At 47.2% G+C, this 23,606-nt stretch overlaps 1 protein-coding gene across 2 annotated transcripts in view; it reads right to left on the bottom strand.

Moving 5' to 3' along the window:
• XPC (XPC complex subunit, DNA damage recognition and repair factor) overlaps window positions 1–23,606 on the bottom strand; it is a 35,079-nt gene that overhangs the window by 3,100 nt on the left and 8,373 nt on the right. For both annotated transcript variants that reach the window (XM_082664164.1, XM_082664165.1), the window contains exons 3-11: window positions 22,688–22,806; window positions 20,304–20,427; window positions 19,323–19,407; window positions 17,647–17,804; window positions 17,250–17,370; window positions 6,760–6,849; window positions 5,039–5,935; window positions 3,672–3,832; window positions 843–924 (exon numbers count right to left, since the gene is read on the bottom strand). In XM_082664164.1, coding sequence (XP_082520290.1) covers window positions 843–924; window positions 3,672–3,832; window positions 5,039–5,935; window positions 6,760–6,849; window positions 17,250–17,370; window positions 17,647–17,804; window positions 19,323–19,407; window positions 20,304–20,427; window positions 22,688–22,806 — 1,837 coding nt within the window. The remainder of the gene's footprint in view (window positions 1–842; window positions 925–3,671; window positions 3,833–5,038; window positions 5,936–6,759; window positions 6,850–17,249; window positions 17,371–17,646; window positions 17,805–19,322; window positions 19,408–20,303; window positions 20,428–22,687; window positions 22,807–23,606) is intronic.

The following is a 23,606-nucleotide window of genomic DNA, read 5'->3' as shown; positions in this document are numbered from 1 at the left end:
AGTCCATCATCGCCTCCATCTTACAGCAGCCTAGGAGCTGTAAACAGTCACCTACAGTCACACAGCTTGTAGAGCGCGTGTCTTGAACAGCTATGCTGTGCTTGGTGTCCATCACTGAAGGGGAAATTGGGACTCAGAGATGTTCCTGTGGCCGGTGAGTGACGGGGCCTGCTTTTGGCAGTGACCGGCTCCCCGTGCCTCAGCCCCTTCCCACCAACCAGAGGCCCCTGCACCCTGGCCCAGCTCCCTGGGTCTCACAATGCGAAGGGCTCCTCCGAGGGATCTGACAAAGAAAAGCGACTGTGTCTCATGACTGGCCACCGTCCTCCGCCGGCTGAAGCGGGCCCTATGTCCCGTGACAGCCTGTGTGGTCTGCACTGAATTCATGCGTCTGTGGGCAGCTGACCGGCTAGAGAGGGAATGAGGCATTGGGGCTGCACGCTGCCATCTCACTAGCTCTGGCCTTGGACAGGTTTCCCTTTCTGAGCTCCTGTTTTTTCATCTGTACAACGGGCATCCTGATGCTAACTCCTGTGAGACTCAGCAAAGATCACATACATGCAAAATGAAGGGACAGTGAGGGCGGGTGGGCCTGTCCACGCCAGGCAGGGCTCCGGCCTCCCAGAACAAATGGGTGACATGGTTCTGACCCACAAGGCCAAGGTTCTGACCCACAACACCGGGGCTTGGAGGGCTGCTTGCTGGCCTAGATTTCCTGTGTGCTCGGGAAGGCCCATCTCTTACAAGGTCCTCAGTAAAGATGCTCTTCTCCTCTGATCCTCTCAAGCCAGAACAGTCTGTCCCCACGCGTGCGCGGCAGCCCACAGTCCCGCGGCTGTTACCTTGTAGGGCACTTCTCCAAGCCTCACCACTCGGGCCTGTTTCAGCCACGTGTCCTTGGAGTGCAGGGTGTGCACGCAGTCCCTAAGGAGCCAACGGGAGACAAGACAGGGTTCACGCCCACTGAAGCACCCCGTGCCCAGTAGCCCGCAGGGCCCAGCTGCCTCCTCTGGCCCCCCAGGAGAAGGGGGAGCTCGGCCCTGGAGCGTCTCCCGGGGCACCAGGGGCCTGCGTCAGGCCCACGGTTAACAGGCACCTGCTGTCTCGCAGGGGGATGCATCCACTCACAAATCCCAAACTAAATGGCTTCCCGTGGTGCCTTCCCCCTCCTCCCGCCGAAGGGCTCAGCAGCCGGGGGCGGGGGGAAAAGCCAAGCAGCACAGGTGCAAGCCCCCCAGGGTCTGGTCTGCTCCTGAATACCAGAGACGGGGAGGGAGGGGCGAGTGTCCAGAGAAGGGGTGGGGAAGCCAGAAGACAACAACACGGAGACTACAGTAAGCTGACGAAGTACACAGGTTAGGATGAATGCACACAGAGCAATCGGTTCCACCTGGCTCTGGCTTCGCTCTCCTTCCAGAGCTTAGAGCCACACCCTGCCTCACATTCCAGCTGCTTCCTGCTGAGCCTTCAGCAAGGCCCGCCCTTCAGTAGGGCTCCAAGGAGCAGGGGCACTAAGCTCCCTGTGGTGCGGACATCCGGCCCTTTGCCTGCCCCCGGGCTGAGGCTGACGTCCAGCACAGTGCACCGGACAGGGTCACACCTCCTCTGTGCCCCTTCCTAGCGGGGTGACCCCCGATCCATCAGGAACGGTGAGTGCTGCCTCCCTGCCTCACAAGCTGCTGGCGGGACCAGAGCCAAGGGCTCCGCACGCGTACCCACCGCAGGGGCACATCTCTGCCTGAAAGAGTGACTGTCACAGTCGTGGTCTTCCGGGAGGAGCGGAGAAGGGGCAAGCAGGTGGGCATCGTCTGGACATTCATAAGGATAGCAGAGGGAAGTGGGCACAGACAGCCCGTTCAGAATAAATCTCAGCTTCTAACCACTTTACATCTATTAGGACACTACTCAAGAAACAAAACAAGAACTGGCGAGAATGTAGAGACAGTGCGACCTTCATGCTCTGCTGGGGGACATAAAATGATGCAGCCACTGCAGAAAACAGTGTGGAGGTTCTTTACAAAGTTAAACAATCATCATGTGATGCAGAAATCCTACTTCTGGGCATATACATCCAAAAGGACTGAAAGCAGGGTCTCAAGAGATGTCTGTGCACCCATGTTCATAGCAGCACTAAAAGCAACAGCCAGAAGGGGAAGCAACACAAGTGTCCATCAATGCATGCCATGGATGCCAGTCACAAAAGGACAAATGCTGTAGGATCCACTTCTATGAGGTGCCTGGAGGAGTCAGATTCATAGAGACAAAGTAGAGGGTGGTTACCAGGGCCTGGGTGGGGGGAGGGGGGTTAGTGTTGATGGGGACAGTTTGGGAAGACAGAAAAGTTCTGCAGATGGTGGTGATGGCTGCACAACAATGTGAATGTACTTAGTACTACTGGACTCTTAAAGCGGTTACATGGTAAATTTCGTTCTGTATATTTTATTACATTAAAAACAGGAAAAGTCTGCCTCGAAAGCTTTCTCCAGGCAGGGACCCCCTTCCCACCAGATGTCCCCTGCACGTGAGGACACCTGTGCTGTATCCTCCATTGAGGTCGCCAGGCCCTGGACGCTGACTGTCGGCAGCTGGGCCCCTGACCAGCCAGGGGACAGAAAGCTCCCACAGTGACCCTAACCGGAGGGTCAGGGATGACTCCCTTTGGGGCTGAGCTGCAGGAAGTAGCTCTCAGGCAGAGGACTTGAGCCACCTACTCCTGTGAGTTTCCCTAAGTTTCCTTTTCTGTCTTCCTTTTCTCATTTATTAAGAACATCCTCTATTTTGTGGTCTTGCATCTTGGTCTTGGTCTTTTTAGAGTTTCTAAAAATCACTTATTTTCTTTCTATTAACATTTCTTCCATTTCTTCCATTGTTAATGCTGACTCACCTTAAGTTTATTACATTTTTTCTCAGTTTTAACTTTGTATATATTTTGTTTTCTATGCTGTTCCCTTCCCCCCCTTCTTTGGCAATGTTTTTACTGTGGGGAAAAAACACACATAAGATAAAATTTACCCTCTGAACCATTTTCCGAGTCTACAGCTCAGTGGCATCAAGTACATTCATACTGTTATGTAACCGTCACCACCATCATCTCCAGAACTTTCTCCTCTTCCCAAACTGAAACTCTGTCCCCATTAAAATATCTGCTCATTTTAAGTTTCATTATCAAATCCTTTATTCCTTCCTTTTGCATGTTTTTTGACTTCTGTTTTGGGGGGTGTTTTCTTATTACCCCATATAATCCTTATCTGTCCTACGTATCTTTCCCCCCATAGATTTTCTCCCCCTGCTGATCTTTTTTTTTTCTTCTATTTATTTATTTATTTTTTGCGGTACGCGGGCCTCTCACTGTTGTGGCCTCTCCCGTTGTGGAGCACAGGCTCCGGACGCGCAGGCTCAGCGGCCATGGCTCACGGGCCCAGCCGCTCCGCGGCATGTGGGATCTTCCCGGACCAGGGCACGAACCCGTGTCCCCTGCATTGGCAGGCGGACTCTCAACCTCTGCGCCACCAGGGAAGCCCCCTGCTGATCTTGTAATCCCCGTGGTTTTCATTTTCAGGCCGCAACCTCTCTGCCATGCCCCCCGCCCACAAACGGCATGCGCACACCGTGAAGCTCGAACCCCAGCCCGGCGAAGGCTGCTAATCCCAGGCCGCCGGGCGACTCCTCACCTGGAGTAGACAGCCTCTCCGCGGCAGTACCCGAGGATGGCGGCCGTCTCGGGGTAGATGGCCTCGTACTTGAGGAGGTGCCTCTTGAGGGCGTACAGAGGGTGGTTCTTGTACATGCCTATGACGGTGGGCAGAGGCTGGTCCAGGTGCCTCGCCTGAAACTGCAGAGGCCGAGAGACGACGTTGGGCGTGGTGCTCGGAGAGGGAGGGAGGTTGGCGGCGACCCCCGAACTTGCCCAGGTAACTGATGGTGCCGTGGGGCTTTCGGGGCCCCAGGGCCGCCGCACCACGCTGTGACCTGGCGTTCTGTCCCACGGGTTTAGGTGCCTCGGAAGCTCCGCAGGGGCCGGTAATCCTGCAGCTCGCAGCAACAGAAAAGTCAGCCCTACCCTCTGACACCTCGGCCGGCCCGAGCAGAGCCTTCCTCGGGAGGAGGCCTCACCTCAAGTGACACCACAATTCTGTGACACGGGTTCAGCGGCTCGGCTCCCCCGGAAACCAGAATGAGCACTCACACCTTCTCCGTCCACTACGATCAACACATGTTTTCCCCGCCGCCTCAAGGAGCCTAGCTCTTCACAGGCAAGCCCACTGCTCTCACCTGCATCCCACTCACCAGGTCTCCTGCATTTCCCCGCAGCATCTCTTCAAACCCCGACAGACAAGGGAGGAGCGGCAAGTGGGGAGCAGGAGGGACCCCGCTTGGCCAGCTTGCATGACAAGCCCTTGAACCAGGTCAGTCACAACACGCTCTGCACGACTCCCACGACCCTGTCACCTCTGAGCCACACCCTGAGCGATGCAGTGCAGAGGGACGACTCCCTGCCCCGGGGAAGTGGGAATAATTCTCTAGCAAGTCTGCCCACCCTGCGCTGTGGGCAGCCCTGCACAAGCCCCCGGCCCTCTTCCGGGCCCACGGCTGTCCTACGACTCAGGGACGCGCTGCTGCTCCAGAAGCCGCCCCCCAGGGTGCCCCTCAACAGACAAGCCATCTCCTCAGCCCTCCTCCTGGGAGCTGAGTGTGCCGGGTCGGGGCAGGGGTGCTGGCGTGCACACCTCTGTGCATGTGCACGCTGAGAAGGGGGACCAATTATGTTACTGCATGTTTTCCTCTTTCACTCAGGACTACTTACCTGACGTAAAGCTCCAAATTTATAACTGGGCAATAACTGAAAGTACACAGGCTTTGAAGCCAGAGCAACCTGGGTTCAAATACAGGTTGGCTCATCTCTCAGACTCTAAACGTTTAGCTGGTAAAATTAAGGCTACGATAACCCCAGCTTTGTACTGTTGCTGTGACAATTAATTGAGGTAAAAACACAACACGGGGCTGGGCATCCAGCAGGTGCACGTGTGCAAGGCCTCACCTCCTGGTCCTCCTTCTGCTCCCTCTCCACCAGCGGGCTCCGGTAGGGTCGCAGGGTCTCGGCCCACCACGCGGCATCAACCCGGCACTTTCGGGTCACCGTCATCCAGGCAGGGTCGTACCTCTGTGTGACATCGCGCAAGCAGCCGTCGCTGTCGATGCCCACGATGTAGGTCACAGGCTTGGTGGCATACTGGTAGCAGGTCAGGGGCTGGCCCACTACACCGTGCACACAGTCCACGCACACCCACTTCTCCTCCTGCTCAGAGAACACCTCCAGCCACTGGTCCACACCAGCTGCTCTCCGGCCGTCTGCTTCCTCACCATCCACGGGCATCTTACGCTTGCCTCTCTTACGCTTACTGCTGGAAGCGCTTACAGACGCTTCTGGAAAGCCAGGGGGCTGACCGTCGCTTCCACGCTGGGACCTGGACTCCCTCTTGGACCCCACCTTCATCCTCTGAGGGGCGGCGGCCCTCCTCTGCCTTGGAAGGCCTGGCTCAGAATCCTCGTCGGATGGGCGATGGCTGTCCGAGCTGGAGAGCTCAAAGTCAGAGCTGCTGCTGGCCTTGTCACTCCCGCTCTCCTCTTTGTAAGACACCCTGGCGGCCGCCTGCCGCTCCCGGCCCCGCGAACGCCTCTGGGTCCCCTCCGTCTGCCCCCCGGCCTTGCCCTCTTCTTTCCTGCTGGAGGAGGGCTCTCTCCGTTTCTTCCTGGTGGCAGCCGCCTTGCTCCCCTTCGCTTTGTCAGGTGCACTGCCAGTGCCCTCAGAAGACATGTCCTCTCGTCTGCTTCCTCTGCTGGTCTCTGGTTTGCTTGGCTTTCCAGGAACTTGGCTGGAAGTTTCTGAGGAGCCTCCAGGACCCTCTGTGGATCTCTCCTTGGAAGGTTTCTTTCCCTTAAACAGAATAGGAAATTTTTGTGTTTTCTTTTTTTGCTAGTGATGCAATAAAGACTCTGGCATCTAATGGGGCTAAGTCACACTGGAACACCAGTGTACACAAGACATTCCCGGCTCAGACAGTGACAGGCTGGCTACCCTCCAGGATTGTAAGAAAGCAGTCACTAAATTCTGCAGCTCCTTAAATAAGGCCACACTCTAATTCTTTTCAATACAAAGTGTAGCACAGGGAAAAGAGCACAGGATGTGGAAGCAAACCCGGGTTCAAACTCTACTTCTGCTTTCTCATTTTTTATGTGATTCAGATAAATTATGTAACCTCTGAGTCTCAGTTTCCTCAGCAATAGTACTCACCTTGCACATAAGGCATTTTGCAAACAAAGTCACAGCATTAAGAATTCAGAAATTATTAAACTTGACTCCTGGACCGAATTTCGGACAATGCCAGCACCCCAAGGAGCACAGTGTTCAGCCTCCTTGGATGATGGCAGAGCTCTGAGTCCTCACCGTCCTCTCTCCGCACTGCTGAGGATGACCAGTACCTTTTTATTCTACCATTTACAGAACAGAAACCAGAGCACGAAGGAGCCCAGGCTCTCGCAGGCCCCTCTACGCACGCAAAGCCCGGCTGCTAGATACCCACCCAGGCGCCCAGTCTTCCCAGCACAGGGCCTGTGCCAGGCAGGCTCAGAGGAACCCTGGTCCACGAAGACTGATTTTTAAAAATCGTCTAATGAGCAGATCTGTTTGCTCTAAGTCTCATAATTTCTCACTCCTCCCTGACCAACTACTCTTTTCTCTGAAAGCCCCGGGAACCTCACCTTCGCTGCTGATAACTTCAGAGGAATTGGCTGTAGAGACAGTACAAGTCGGGTAGGGAGATGTAGGGCCCGGAGAATCAGTAAAAATATCTATGATGAAAAAGAACAACATGCTTATCCTCAGGGAAGAATGAAGCATTTGCATAATTCCAAGCTGTTTGTTGTGGTGCCTATTTATAAAAGGGAAACAACCAACTTGTCTAACAGTAGAAGCCTGGAACCCTCAACACTATTAAAATGATGCTGTAGAGATTTATCTTTGTAGAAAAATGGGGAAAGGTAACCATATATTAAAGGAAAATAAATGTTTGCTTTTTAATGAGTTATGTTAATTTTTGTAAGAAAAAATCGTGTCCAGACATAAACATGTATGTGTATTTGGAAAAGCACCCATATTGGGTTATGGGTGTTTATAGGTGTTTGGTTTTTTTCCAGCTTACCTATCTTCTGATTGTTCTGTTTTCAACATGTGTTGTGTTTGTGATAAAACAGTAAAGCAAAATACCACTTCGAGAGAAAAGGCATCATCATCATCAGGCCCGAGAACCCCTCCCGTGCACTCAACCTCCCCAGAGCGAATATTTCAACCAGAGGCTGCAGCTCTAAAAATTCTGTGAACTTGGAAGGATGGGAGCCTCCTCATGGGAATTAACCTCCAAAACAACAACAGTGGGACAGCACGTGAGCAAGATCTTCCCACACAGACCTCCGGGTCCTGGCGTCCTCATGAATCACTACAGTCATCTTCCCTCCTCGGAAAGCAAGAGCAAAAGTCAGAAACAGGAAGGCAGGTTTTCTGTGAAAAGCCAGTTATATTGAAAAAAATAACTACTTTTGCCTTGTTTCTTCTGGAGTTAAAAATGGCGGATGAGAAAACATCAAAGAAACCCAAATTGAGGAACTCTACAAAATTCCTAAAAAGCACTCCTCAGGGGTGCTGGGGTGACAAGATCACTAATGCCTGGACTGCATCCTGGGACAGGAAAAGGGCATCAGTGGGAAAACGTGGAAAACAGAACTCACCCCTACAGTGTGGTGTACAACTGGCACAGTGCACACCATACGAGTGTTGGTTGGCTCCTCACTTTCTCTGTGTGTGGGTGGTGCAGGGGCACGGGTGTAAAAGGCAGGGAAACCGAGCACCAGCAGGCGGCTGAATGATGGTTTAAACCTAGAACCTCCATCCGGAACATCCCCACCTCGTCCTCCTCACAAGACCACAGGGAAGACTGAATAAGGTCAGGTACACGACAGCACTCTGGAAGCGATCTTGTGCCTCACAGAGACGCGTGGTCACCACCTTTCACAAGTACGTCACTGAAGAAAAAATTTAAGTTACAAAACTGTATGACCCCTACACTAAATACAAGGTGAGCCAAGTGAAAAGGACGAATCCTAGAAACATACAAATTACCAAAACTAACTCAAGAGAAAACAGAGACTCTGAGAGACTGAGTCAAAAATCAAGCCCTCCCAATAGAGGGGGATCAAGACAGCAGAGTATGAGGACGTGGAGCTCACCTCCCCCCACAAACACACCAAAAACACATCTACACGAGCAATAACTCCCACAGAAAACTAACTGGAAACTCACAGAAGATCTCCCATAACCAAAGCTGCAAGAAAGATCTCCATGTAATCGGGTAGGATGCAAAAAAGAAAGGTACCAGGTTGGGACCGGCACTCCTGGGAGGGATCTGTCAGGAAGAGAAGGTGTCCGCTTGCCCTGGGGAGTCCCCTTCCTGCTGGGAAGCCCACTGAGACAGACAGGAGGGCTGGAGAAGCCTAGACTCTACTCAAGAGGAGCATGCGGGCTGGCTTGCTAACAACCAGGACAGAGAGACCTGCCCTGGTGGTGGCCACCTCCCCGCACTTCCCAATTCAAAGGGGCGAATGCCCTGGCCCTGCTCACTCCACACCGCGGCCTGGCGTGAGATCAGTGCAGAGACTGGGTCTAGCCGCGCAGAGGCAGACGGGGTGCCTAGGATGTGATCCAGGTGGGACTGTGAAGACTCCCGTCAGTGCACACACAGGGGCGACGGGGCACGCTGGGAAGACAGTGTCAGCGCATGCCACACGTGGCACCTCAACAAGGTGCAGCAGCTAAGCAGTGAATTTCACGTAGAACCTACAAGATGCTGCCACGAGAAACTCGCTTCATGGCAAAAGACGCACACAGACTGAAAGCGAAGTATGAAAAATATTTCATGCAAATGGAAACAACAAGCAAGCGGGCACAGCAATACTTAACAAAAGACAAAGCAGACTTCAAAACAAAGACCATACAGAAAGACAAAGAAGGACATTACATAACAATAAAGGCATCAATACAACAGCGTATTACACTTGTTAACATATACGTTTCCAATACAGGAGCACCTAATTATATAAAACAAATATTAACAGACGTAAAAGGAGAAATTCACAGGAATACAATAACAATAGAGGACTATAACATCCCACCTACATCAATGAACAGATCATCCAGACAGAAAATCAGTATGGCAACAGAGGTCCTAAATGACACAATGGACCAACTGTACTTAATAGATATCTACAGGACACTAAATAAGAAAAACACCAAATATACATTCTTTTCAAGCCAGCAAGGAACATTCTCACGGATAGACACATACTTGGTCACAAAACAAGCCTCAACAAGTTTAAGAGGACAGAAATATTTTCAAGCATCTTTTCTCACCACAATGGTAAGAAACTAGAAATCAACCATAGAAAGGAAAACAGGAAAAGAACAAACACATGGAGACTAAACAACATGTTACTAAAAAGCAAGTGGGTTGATGATGAAATCAAAGAGGAGATCAGAAATATCTTGAGACAAATGAAAATAGAAACACAATCTTACAAAATCTATGGGATGCAGCAAAAGCAGTTCTAAGAGGGAAGCGCATAGCAATACAGGCCTTCCACAAAAACAAGAAAAATCTCAAACAAGATAACCTACCACCTAAAAGAATGAGAAAAAGAAGGACAAACAAAACCCAAAGTCAGCAGAAGGAAGAAATAATAAAGATCAGAGAGGAAATAAAAGACATCAAAAAAGCAATAGAAAAGATCAATAAAACCAAGAGCTGTTTTTGTTTTTAAGATAAACCAAATTGATAAACCTCTAGCGAGGCTCACCAACAAGAAGAGAGAGAGGACCCAAATAAACAAAATAAGAAATAAAAGAGAAACAACTGAAACCACAGAAAAACAAAAAATCATGAAAGAATACAAACAATTATATGCCAACAAATTGGACAACCTAGAACAAGTGAACAAGTTTCTAGAAACATACAGCCTGTCAAAACTGAGTCAAGAAGAAACAATTTGAACAGACCATTCACTGGAAGTGAAATACAACCTATAATTTAAAAAACTCCCTGCAAACAAAAGTCCAGTACCAGAGAGCTTCACTAGGGAATTCTACCAAACATACAAAAAGACAAAAACAAAAACTTAAATCTATCCTTCTCAAACTATTCCAAAAAAATGAAGAGGAGGGAACACTCCGAAATTCATACTATGAAACCACCATTACCCTGATACCAAAACCAGACAAAGACACTTACAACCCCAAATCTTTGATGAATATCGATGCAAAAATTCTCAACAAAGTATTAGCAAACTGAATCCAACAATACATACTAAGGATACCACACTCAAGTTGGATTCACTCCAGGGTTGCAAGGATGGTTCAAAATATGTAAATCAATCAATGTGATACACCACATTAACAAAAGAATAGATAAAAATCACATGATCATCTCAATAAATGCAGAAAAAGCATTTGACAAAATTCAACAACGATTCATGATAAAAATTCTCACCAAAGTGGGTACAGAGGGGACATAACTCAACATGATAAAAGCCGACCATGTCAAATCCACAGCCAACATAATACGCAACAGTGAAAAACTGAAGGCTTTCCCAATAAATTCAGGAACTAGACAGGGATGTCCACCCTTGCTGCTTCTATTTAACATAATATTGTAAGTCCTAGCTACAAGAAAAAGAAATAAAAGGCATCCAAATTGGAAGGGAAAAGGTAAAACTATCACTATTTGCAGATGACATTATATTCTATATAGAGAACTCTAAAGTTTCCACATAAAAACTATTAGAACTAATAAATGAATTCAGCAAGGCAGCAGGATGTAAGATTAATATACGGAAATGTACTGTGTTTCTATACACTAACAATGAAATAATCAGACAGAGAAAGTAAAAAAAGCAATCGTGTTTATTAAAATTGCATCCCCCCCCCAAAAAAACCCAAAAAAACACAAAACACAAAACCTAGGAATAAACTTAACCAAGGAAGTAAAAAGATCTATTTGCTAAAACCATAAAACACTGATTAAGGGAACTGAAGATGATTCAAAGAAATGGAAAGATATCCCATGCTCTTGGATTGGAAGAATTAATATTGTTAACATGAACATACTACCCAAAGCAACCTACAGATTTAATGCAATCCCTATCAAAATACCCATGACATTTTTCACAGAACTAGAATAAATAATCCTAAAACTTATATGGAACCACAAAAGACCCAGAACTGCCAAAGCAATCCTGAGGAAAAAGAACAAAGCTGGAGGCATAACCTTTCCAGACTTTATACTATACTACTATACTACAAAGCTATAGTAAACAAAACAGTGTGGTGTTGGCATAGAAACAGACATATAAATCAAAGGAACAGAATAAAGAGCCCAGAAATAAACCCACACACGTATGGTCAACTAATCTATGACATAGGAGGCAAGAATATACAATGGAGAAAAGACAGTTTCTTCAACAAGTGTTGCTGGGAAAATTGGACAGCTACATGTAAAACAATGAGATTAGAACATTCCCTCACACCACATACAAGAATAAATTCAAAATGGCTTAAAGACCTAAATGTAAGCTCTGAAACCATAAAACTCCTAGAAGAGGGCTTCCCTGGTGGTGCAGTGGTTGAGAATCTGCCTGCCAATGCAGGGGACACAGGTTCGAGCCCTGGTCTGGGAAGATCCCACATGCCACGGAGCAACTAGGCCCGTGAGCCACAACTACTGAGCCTGCGCGTCTGGAGCTTGTGCTCCGCAACAAGAGAGGCCGCGACAGTGAGAGGCCCGCGCACCGCGATGAAGAGCGGCCCCCACTCGCCGCAACTAGAGAAAGCCCACGCACAGAAACGAAGACCCAACACAGACATAAATAAATAAATAAATAAATAAATAAAAATTTAAAAAACCCCCACAACTCCTAGAAGAGAACATAGGCGGAACACTCTGACATAAATTGTAGCAATATTTTCTTGAATCAGTCTTCTAAGGCAAAATAAATAAAAGCAAAAATAAACAAATGGGACCTAATTAAACTTAAAAGGCTTTACACAACAAAGGAAACCATTAACAAAATGAAAAGACAACCTACTGAATGGGAGAAAATGTTTGCAAATGATGAGACTGACAAGGGTTAATATCCAAAATATACAAACAGCTCACACAGCTCAATAACAAAAAAAACCAAACAACCTGGGCTTCCCTGGTGGCGCAGTGGTTGAGAGTCCGCCTGCCGATGCAGGGGACACAGTTTCGTGCCCCGGTCCAGGAAGATCCCACATGCCGCGGAACGGCTGGGCCCGTGAGCCATGGTCACTGAGCCTGCGCGTCCAGAGCCTGTGCTCCGCAACGGGAGAGGCCACAACAGTGAGAGGCCCGCGTACCGCAAAACAAAAAAAACCAAACAACCCAATCAAACAATGGGCAGAAGACATACGGATGGCTAACAGGCACATGAAAAGATACTCGACATTGCTAATTATTAGAGAAATGCAAATCAAAACCACAATCAGCTATCACCTCACACCTGTCAGAATGGCTATCATCAAAAAGCCTACAAATAACAAATGTTGGAGAGGATGTGGAGAAAAGGGAATCCCCGAACACTGGTGGTAAGAATTTAAATTGGTGCAGCCATTATGGAAAACAGTATGAAAGTTCCTTAAAAAACTAAAAATAGAACTATCATATGACCCAGCAATTCCACTCCTGGGTATATCTGGAAAAAAACCCTCTAATCCAAAAAGATAACATGCACCCCAGTGAACATAGCAGCACTATTTACAATACTCAAGACATGGAAGGAACCCCAGTACCCATCAACAGATGACTGGATTAAAAAGATGTGGTATATACATACAATGGAATATTACTCAACCACAAAAAACAATAAAATGCTTTGCAGCAACATGGATGAACCTAGAGAATATTATGCTTCGTGAAATAAGTCAGACAGAGAAAGACAAATATGGTAATGATATTACTTATACGTAGAACCAAAAAAAAAAAAATACAAATGACAGTATATGCAAAGCAGAAACAGAGTCACAGATATAGAAAACAAACTTGTGGTTACCAAGGGGGAGTGAGAAGAGGAAAGGGACAAATTAGGGTATGGAATTAACAGATACAAACTACTATACATAAAATAGATAAGCAACAAGGATTTGCTGTATAGCACAGGGAATTATACCCATTATCTTGTAATAAGCTATAATGGAATATAATCTGCAAAAAACACTAAATCACTATGCTGTAATCTGAAACTAACACAATATTGTAAATCAACTATACTTCAATCAATCAATCAACAGAAAATCCATGAATGCAATGCACTACGTTAGTAGAATGAAGGGGAGAAAAATCACAAAATCATCTCATTTGACACAGAAAAAGCATCTGACAGAATCCAAAGCACTTTCATGATTAAAACACATTCAGAAAACTAGAAATACGGAACTTCTTCAACATGATAAAGAATGTATATGAAAATCCACAACTACCAAGATACTCAGTCATGAAAGAGTGAAAAGCTTTCCCTCCCAATATCAAGAACCAGACAAGATGCCTGCTTTTGTCACTGCTATTGTACACTGTGCTGGAAGTTCTAGCCAGAGCAACTGGACAAGAACAAGAAACAAAAGGCATCCAAACTGGAAAAGAAGAAGTAAAACTAACTCTATTCACAGAGGTCAAGATCTTATATATAGAAAATCCCAAAGAATGCACAAGAAACTGTTAAATGAACTCAGCAAAGCTGCAAGGTATAAGATCAACACAATCAGCCGTTTTTTTAATACACCGTCACTGAACAATCTGAGAAGGAAATTAAGAAAACAATACCATTTACAACAGCATCGAAAAGAATAACATACCTAGAAAAAACCAAGGATATGAAAGACAGGTACACTGAAAACTACAAAATACAACTAAAAGAAATTTAAAAAGCAAATAAAAGGAAAAAGCCATGTTTACAGACTTAATATTGACTAGATAGCAATGCTGCCCTAATCAATGTACAGAATCAATGCAAACCCTATCAATACTCCAATGGCCTTTTTTTTTTTTTTTTGCGCGGTACGCGGGCCTCTCACTGTTGTGGCCTCTCCCATTGCAGAGCACAGGCTCCGGACGCGCAGGCTCAGCGGCCCAGCCGCTCCACGGCATGTGGGATCTTCCTGGACCGGGGCATGAACCCATGTCCCCTGCATTGGCAGGCGGACTCTCAACCACTTGTGCCACCAGGGAAGCCCCTCCAATGGCCTTTTTTGCAGAAATGGAAAAGCAGACCATCAATTTCACATGAAACTGCACAGGGCCCCACATAGCCAAAATGGCATTATGAGGTTGTACTCATACTTCTGATTTCAAAACTTACTACAGATTCACAGTAATCAAAACAGTGTGGCACTGGCATAAGGACAGACATGTAGACCAATGGAATAGAACAGACAGCCCAGAAATTAACCCAAGTGTCTATGGCCAATTGATTTCTGATAAGTGTGCCAAGACCATTCATCCCCATTGAAAAACTTCCAATAAATAGTGAAAATAATACAACAAATACAATGAATAGTTGAAAGACTAGTCTCTTCAAGAAACGGTGCTGGGACCACTGGATATCCATGTGCAAAAATAATGAAGTTGAACACCTACCTTACATCATATAAAAACATTAACTCAAAATGGATGAAAGACCTAAATGTAAGAGCTAAAACTGTAAAACTCTTAGAAGGAAACACAGGAGGAAATCTTCATGATCTGGGATTTGGCAATGAATTCTTGATATGACACCAAAAGTACAAGAAACAAAAGAGGACTTCCCTGGTGGCACAGTGGTTAAGAATCTGCCTGCCAGTGCAGGGGACATGGGTTCGAGCCCAGGTCTGGGAAGATCCCACATGCTGCGGAGCAACTAAGTATGTGTGCCACAACTACTGAAGCCCGCACACCTACAGCCCGTGCTCCGCAACAAGAGAAGCCACCGCATTAAGAAACCCGCGCACCGCAACAAAGAGTAGCCCCCACTCGCCGCAACTAGAGAAAGCTCACGCACAGCAACCAAGACCCAATGCAGCCAAAAATAAAATAATTAAAAAAAAAAAGAAAAATAGAAAATTGGACTTTGTCAGAATTAAAACTTTTGTGCATCAAGGGACTTCATGAAGAAAGTAAAAAGACAACCTACAGAATGGGAGAAAATATTTGCAAAGCATATATCTGATAGGCGTCTGGTAACCGAAATATATAAAGAACTCTTACAACTCAATAACAAAGACAAAGAACCCAATTTTAAATGGGCAAAGGACCTGAACAGACATTTCTCCGAAGAAGATAAACAAATGGCCGATACGCATATGAAAAGACATTAACCCATCATTAATCATCGGGAAAATGCAGACCAAAGCCACAGTGAGTACCACTTCACACCTGTAAGGATGACTATAATCCAAAAAATGGAAAATAACAAGTGTTCGTGATGATCTGGAGAAACTGGAATCCTTGTACTTTGCTGCTGAGAAGGTAAGATGGTGCAGCTGCTATGTAAAACAGTTTGGCACACAATTACCATATGACCCAGCAACTCTACTTCTAGGTATATACCCGAAAGAACTGAAAACAAGTACCCAAATAAATATATGTACACACAATGTTTATAGCAGTACTCTTCACAACAGCCAAAAGATGGAAAACAACCTAAACGCCCATCAATTGATGAATGGATAAGTGAAATGTGGTCTGTCCATACAATGGAATATTATTCACCATAAAAAGGAATGAAGTTGATACATGTTACGAACGTGAATGAACCTTGAAAGCATGCTAAGTCAAAGAAGCCAGACACAAAAGGTCATATGTAGTCGTCCCTCGGTTATCTTTGGGGATTGGTTCCAGGACCCCGCCGGACACCAAAATCCGCAGATGCTTAAGTCCCTTATACAAAATGGCAGAGTACAGCTGGCGCTCCCTCTATCCTTGGGTTCTGCATCTGCGGATTCAACCAACTGCAGATATAAATCTGGTTGGCAGTCGGCTGAATCCGTCAATGTGGAACCTGCAGATAAGGAATGCTGACTGTACTGTGATTTCTTTTATATGGAATATCCAAAATATGTAAATCCATAGAGAGAGAATGCAAATGGGTGGCTGCCAGATACTTGGGGAGGTGGGAAAAGGAGCAAGAATGGGAGTGACTGTGTAATAGGTACAGGGTCTCCTCCTGGGATAGTAAGAGTGTTTTGGAAATAGATAGAGGTGGTGGATGCACAACACTGAAAATGCACCGAGTATCACTGAATTGTTTACTTCTTTAAAAAAAACTATTTCTTTGCTTAATAAAACTACACAAACAAAACAGTACATGCACAGATATACGTGGGAACAAAGTCTGGGAGGATGACACTGAAATACGAGTGTTTTTCTCTGGGTGGTGATATCACCACACAATTACTGTCCAGATACCCACACTTTTTCAAGCCAAATTGGAAGAGACGTAAGATGCCAGTCATTTGGTCTCTAAAGATACAAAAAGTCTCTTTCCCTAAACGGAATCTGAAGTTCAGACACAAGTATATGCATCAACAGAAATCTTCCAGGGATAAAACCACATTTCTACCTATTTTTGTTTTATTGAGACAGAGCCTTACCTAAGGGTATTTTAAGCATGCGACAAAGCCTGTCTACACACAAACTCTTCGCCAAGACTCCTTTTGGACAGAACCCTACTCACTGCACAGCCACCTGCCAGCATCTTCACCCAGCTTGGAAGGTAAGGAAACACTTTCTTAAGGATTTCAGCAGCCAATTTGAAAAAACATTTCCTTGGGACTTTTAAACACGATTTTTGACTACTGTAAACAATTCGAGGGCAGCTGACCAAAAATTAAGTGCTTTAATACACCAGGACACCAAGTAAGAGACAGGAGAGAGGGCAGCTTTCAACTCACACGTGGGCCCAATCCTGTCTCCAATGCTCACCAACCGAATGACCCTAAGAAAGTGATTTAGCCTCTCTGAGCTTCAGTACCTGTTTTTATTTTATGAGAACTGAGCAAGGGAATATATGCAAAGCAGCTGGAAGGGTATGTGGCACATGACTGCCATACTCCCCAGCTAACAGACCTAACGGAAACAGTGCTGCCAGGAGCCACTCACGTGGACCAACTCTTCGCTGGCTCTCGCAGAGTAAATAGCAAACCTTCTCTCCAGCGTCGTCTGCAGGCCATCCTGCTCACTGGCTGAAAGGTCTGCATTAACTGTAAATGTTCCAATGAACCTGGAGAGAAATCAGGCATTGCTTTGCGTCAGATGTCAGGGCGAAGAGGAACTCTGTTCTTCTACAGCCAAAACACAGAGCGGGGTGTCTTGGGAGCCCCGCCTGCCAGTGCCCCTCTTCCCAGCCTGTCTGGCCAACTCCTGAAGACCCAACTCACACCCTCCCCCTGGGGAGCCTTCCCAGCCCCTCAAGGAGGGTCTGTGGAACTGACCTGCACCCAGCCTCTGAGACACAAATCCTACACTAGGCTCTGCAGCACAGGCCTGAAGGCCCTACCATTTCGCCAGGTTTGACAGGTAGCTGACGTCCACGTCTTGAGGTGGCACTTTGGTAAAGCGAGTTGGGACGATGGAGAGGCCGATGGCACGCAGATCTGGCTGGTTGCAGATGCTATTCCGATAGAAGCCATTTGCAAGCAGACACAGAAGGTGAACCTGGGGAGAGGGAAAAGGGAAGGCTGAAAACCAGTGGGATTTTTGCTGCCAAATTCAAAGACGTTTTGCGGACAGGAAATATTTGTTGTCATTTCTACATACAAGAAAGTAAAAATACTAACGCTGCCATCTCCCAAGACTCTGTCTTTCATCCCCTCTTCTCTCTAGGTACTCCTTCCCTCAAAGAAACAATCACATCTCAAAGCTGCAAAATACAAACTTCCTTTTTCTCAAGAGGTCTTATCTTTTAGAGGTACTGATACAGCCTGAAGGATTTGTGGGTGAAATGTTACAAAGTCTGGTGTTTGCTCCAAAAAGGAGGAAACGGAATGGGGGAGAGCCGCTGTCGCAGCTGGGATGGGATAGGCCGTGTGCACCTCAACCCCACCCGGTGTGTGTAATGCCTCCGCCGCAGACCCACGTGTCCCCACGCCTGCGCGCCACCCCAGCCTACCCCAGCCTTCCCCAGCCTCCGGAAACAACCACGAGGCTGTCTGCTCCTCCTCCCACTCAGCTTTGCATCATTTCCCCTCAAGGCAGTCCCCCTTCTTCCTGCCTACAGCCGGCCTGCTGCAGCCCATGCTCCGCCCTTCTCCCCTCACTTAAGCTTCACATCTTGGAGTCATAGTCATCCTCGCCTTTCTTTCACCTCCAACACCAAGGGGTAAAAGAAACCCAGCCACCCGGCTCGGCGCCCAGGCCTGTGAGGGCGCCAGGCCAGCTCTCCCCTCGTCTCTCCACCCTGACTCTGTGCTCTTTGCACCCCTCGGCTTCTGCAGCTGCTGCAGGCAGTGCCCCTTCCACCCTCCGCATCACTACACTCTCCCTAGCTGCCTGCTGCCGGTCAGAGGAAAACCAAAGTCTGCCCTTGCCTCACTCTCCATGGGCCTCCAGCGCATGCTGCCTCCTAGACGCAGGCCCCCGGCTGTCCCACCAGCCCGGCCACCACTCGGCCTTTCTGCGTCTCCCTGTGCCATCCTTCCTCCTGACCCGCCCCATCCTCTCTCCTAAATGAGGCCTTCCTCGGCTACTGAGGCCCACACTGATCTCTTTCCTTGTGCTATGTCTCGAGTCTCCCTGTTTTGATGTCTTTCCTGTTCCCTGTGTGAGATCAGAAACTCCTGAATGGTAGGAAACAAGCTTCATGCAAGTCTCTCTCCCCACAATGCCAAGCACCTTGCTAAGGCCCCGGTGTATGTTCAGGAAGTACCAGCTGAAGCCAGAAGCCACAGCAACTTTAGCTGAGATCAGAACCAACGTTATTAAACAGCTGAGAGAAGGGATGGGAGGACAGTGCCTGGTATTAGCCCCTGCTGCCCGCCCGGCACTGAGCTACGTGCTTTACATGTGCTATCTGCTTACTCCTCACGCCCATCCCCCCAGGCAGACACTGTTATCACCCCCACTTCAGGACCGAGTCAGAAACTCACCAGGTCACACAGTGAGTGGAAGCCCAGAGGCAGGGCTGACGGAAAGCCCAGTTCCCCTGCGTACCACCCTCCTCCTTCCCTGCCGTACCTTGTGTGTGTCCTCACGGACTTCCTTATTGAAACGTTTCATCATCCTCCGAAGATATGTCTCAAACTCCGTTTTTATCTTTTCACTGCAATGCACATTGAAAACTCGGAGGATGAAGGGTCAACGCCTTTCAGCTGCAATGACTGAGGCTGTGCTACTCAGCAGACCTGCAGGCTGGCTGTTCCCACTCCTCCTTACCCGCGAGCCCTGGCCCAGGACGTTCCCTCCCCTTGCTCGACCTGCGCCCACCCGCCATCCAAGCATGCTTCAGAGCCCGCCCTCCAGGACGTCCCCTCTGACTATTCTGCCCCCAAGACTGACCGGCTCCTCAGCACACACTGCCTTACGTCAAGTTAGCGCACGCTTGTTTGTGCGATGCTGTTCTGCTGTAAAATCTCTCTCATGTCTGTGTCCCAAGCATCCTGAGGAAAACCTGAGGCTTCCTGACTGCTATTGTCTCCCTCCTTCAGGCCTAATAACGTGCCCATCACACGGGGGCCTCAGGAACCAATTAACTACCAGGAGACGCACTCCATATGGCCGGGCTGCCAGGGGCTGCCGAGGGCCTGGGGACCCTGGAGAGGAGTGGGGGCCCCTAGCTGCAGCAGGCACTGCCGCAGGCCCTGCAGTGACATGGGGAGACGAACAGCAATGCCGGGTCAGCCTGAGGGACGCAGATCGTGGCGCATCCACTCACAGCAGAAATGGTACTTAACCTCTCTGAGTCTCCGGCTCCTCATTCGCACACTGTCCTAAAGACGGAGTAAGGTGACGGGCAACCTGCAGAGCCCCTGGCACACCTCCTGCCCTAGCCAGGACACAAAGGTGTCTCCTTCAGTCCTAAAGGTGAGCCCAGGGCTCTCTCCCCTAACGCTCCTGACAGCTCTGACACTCAGCCCGGGTCTCCTATGTGTTTTTCATTGAGGAGCAGCTGCCAGTGATGATACGTGACAGAAACTAGAAGCAAGTGCTTAATCGTACCTTCTTTCTCTTGCCTTCACCTGCTCCGGTGTTTCAATTTCTATCTCCACGGGCTTCACGGGCAGAGCGGATGTAGAGAAGGCTGCGCTTTCCCCCACGTCACCCGGCACGGGCTCACTAACTTCTATAAACAGTAATTTTTAAAATCAATGATAATAATTATCGTTATAATAGATACTGTACCAAACAAAATCGAGGTTCTGCTGGGACGGAGCAAGTGAGGAATGGGTGTGAGGTAGGAAACCGTAGAGACCATGTTCTGAGTTCCTAGGAAATGCCAGGCCCTGTGCTCTTACAATCTAACTGTCTCATTACCTGCACAAGAACCCAGAGAAACAGCCCTCAGAAGAAGAACCTTAGGCACAGAGATAGTAAGGTGAATTAGATACAGACCCCTGGTATCATGGAGCTAATGCTCATCTGTGTGTGATTTAGAAGAGACTTAGGGAGCAATTTCCTATTCTCTGTATCACTATGGTAACGCTCACAAAAATTTGCTTTGTAGAGAGGCATGACTTCCCCATTCAACTGTAAACTTGTACTGAATACACAGCAAGGCATGCATCTTCATCTTTCTCCGCTACACTGCTTATAAACACCAGCTGAAATAAATTAAATTTGCTGAACTGTGAACTTCATTAGCAAAGTTCCTTTCAAAGCAGCTCTGGGCCTAGAAGCAATGACACCCCACTGGCAATGACAATACCCAGTGCCAAGACCTTGGTTTCTATGTACCTGTTCCTACTAAAATGAACCAGGGCTTCTTAGAGGAAAAAAAGGCCAATTCCAGGTGTGCAGCAAGGGAGTATAGAGAGATCCTGGAACATCTTATTGTGCCAAAGAACAAAAACATTCTCAGAAACTAATGAAGTCATGTCAAAAGGACTCTGTAGGGTAGCTAGCTCAAAGGGGCTCCTGCTCGCCAAATGTGGGACAATCCAAAGATCAGAAAATGTAATGATGATAACTGATAACATTGAATTTTTAAGTCCATAGTGATACCCAAAATAAATAAATACAATTCTTAAAAGGCAGAGCTCTTCTTTACAGATCAAAGTCAGCTAATAAATATACATGAGATGACAGAATCAAAATATTTGCAGTGCTCAATATAATAATCTTTGATTCAGGCAAGATCATTGATGCTTGCTAAAACCATTAAGTAGAAAGTGACTGGGGAACAGGATATTCACGCAGAATCAGAGTCCCACTAGAGATGGTAAATTACAAAAGGAAAATGTACCTTTACATTGGCACAATCAGGCAGTACCACAGACATGATCAAACTTAGCATCGGCAGCGGTACAACCTGACATGAGATGCCTCTGAATGGATGCACTGTGAAGTACAAAGCTCTGAAGTGTTCCTGCCAAAAAATGTTTAATCTAAATATAACTAAGTCTTTGGTCTCCTTACAGTTTGTAAGGAATCCAGGGGGCATTCAAACAAGGTTCCCACCATCACAAACCACAATATGAGACATTCTACAAAACAGGAGGCCAGGACTCCACCAACACAAAACAAAACGAAACAAAAACCCAGTGCTATGAAAAGCAAAAAAAAAAAAAAAAAAGAGAGAGGAAAAACAGTTATAAAGGATAGTTTTATAACAATTAGGGACTGAATTTAGGTATGATAATGGTATTTCACCATGCAGGAGAATGTCTTACTCTTAGGAAATGCATGCTGAAGCATTTACAAGTGAAGAGTCAGGATGTCTGTGACTTACTTTCACGTGGTTCCACAATGCAGATTTACAGAAGGCAAGATGCTGGTACATTCAAACGGCACAATGGTAAAGTTAATGAGTCTAGGTGAACAGTGTATGGACTACATGTTCAATTTTTTTGTAGGTTTGAACACTTTCAAAATAAAAATCTGGGAAAGAGAAGTCATGCTAGGGATGGTGGCATTAGGGGCTATGTATTGTGAGTATGTGATGCACCAGGCCCAGCACATTTTCCCACAACAACCTGGAGCCTAGACTGTGCCCAGCTCACAGTAAGCGTTCGGTGTTTACCAACTGTCACCAGTGGAAAAACTCAGCTCGGACAGCTGGAGTTACTCACTCACCCAGCTGCACAAGTGGCAAAGCTGGCCTCTGAGCCAGGTATGAGCACCCGCAAAGCCCGGGCTCTATGAGATGATGCGGCTTCTCTATCTCACGATCCCCTCCATGGAGCACCACCAGAGGAAGAGAATATACAACGTTCTTTGCTAACCTGGTCATGACTTTTTCCTTACATCAAAAGCAAGTCCCCTACTGCAACTTTGTTTTTATTAGTTTCAAAAGAAAAGGACAGGATTGCAGTGACATGACTCCAAACAGAATCAAACAGAAAAACAGCATCAAACAGTTCTGAGAACAGAGGAAGACACTTTACCTTCTACCTCTTCCCAGTCCTCCTCACTCTCTTCCTCGTCGCCCCCTTCACCCCCACCTTTGTCCGCAGCAGCCTCTTTCTCTGGACGGTGCACCTTCTTGAGGGCACTCGGGAAGTCCCTGTGTAGAGATCACAGGAGAGAAGATGAAGAAAAGCTCAGACATCCTAGGGCTATGTTTAAACTAAACTCAACTGTAAGGACTCCTTCTATTTACTGAGAAACTGTTGCAATTAGTTGATGATTTGTGAGCTCTGAGCCTCACTTCCTCCATTAGCCCGGGTCTCAAGTTCCCATCAAGATGTGCTCTGATCACAGGTCGCACACTAGATGTGCTGTCAAAACAGGAGGAACATGATGAACCTACAATCTAGAGCTGTGTGAAGGGAAACAGCTGTGTCTGTAAATGATACAGGGCAAGTTAGAAAAAAACCACAAAAATAATGTGAGTCCCAGAAGTAAAAGCTGCGATGTCTGTGTGCACACACGTGCAGCCAGACGCCAGAAAGAAGAGGAGAGAAGTCACATTTGCGGATCCTACCATGAGCCAACTCAGAAGATTGTTTCCCCACCTCTGGGAAATAAGACGAAAGGAGACCGAGGTTGGTAGAATTTTAACTTCTAAGTAAGTGGGGATGTAACTGAACACAGGTGTGTCATAAGGAACACGGACAACTGGAAGGGTAAGGAGAGAACTACGTAGATACGGAGCTGGCTAAATACTGGCTCAAGAGTCAACGGTTGCTAATATGCAATAAAATTGTGCAAATTCACACATAAAATGTGTTCAGGGAATTGAGTTACTTACAGCTTTTGTAAGACTGGACACATGGTATCCAGTGAGAATATGACCCAAGATTTTAGCACAGACGTTTAAAATAACAAGCCTCAGGCTTCAGCTCTAAAAAGACAAACACTCCC

Source organism: Grampus griseus, assembly GCF_964374135.1.
Source record: "Grampus griseus genome assembly, chromosome: 10".
NCBI lineage: Eukaryota > Metazoa > Chordata > Mammalia > Artiodactyla > Delphinidae > Grampus > Grampus griseus.
This window is presented reverse-complemented; position numbering and strand designations above follow the sequence as displayed.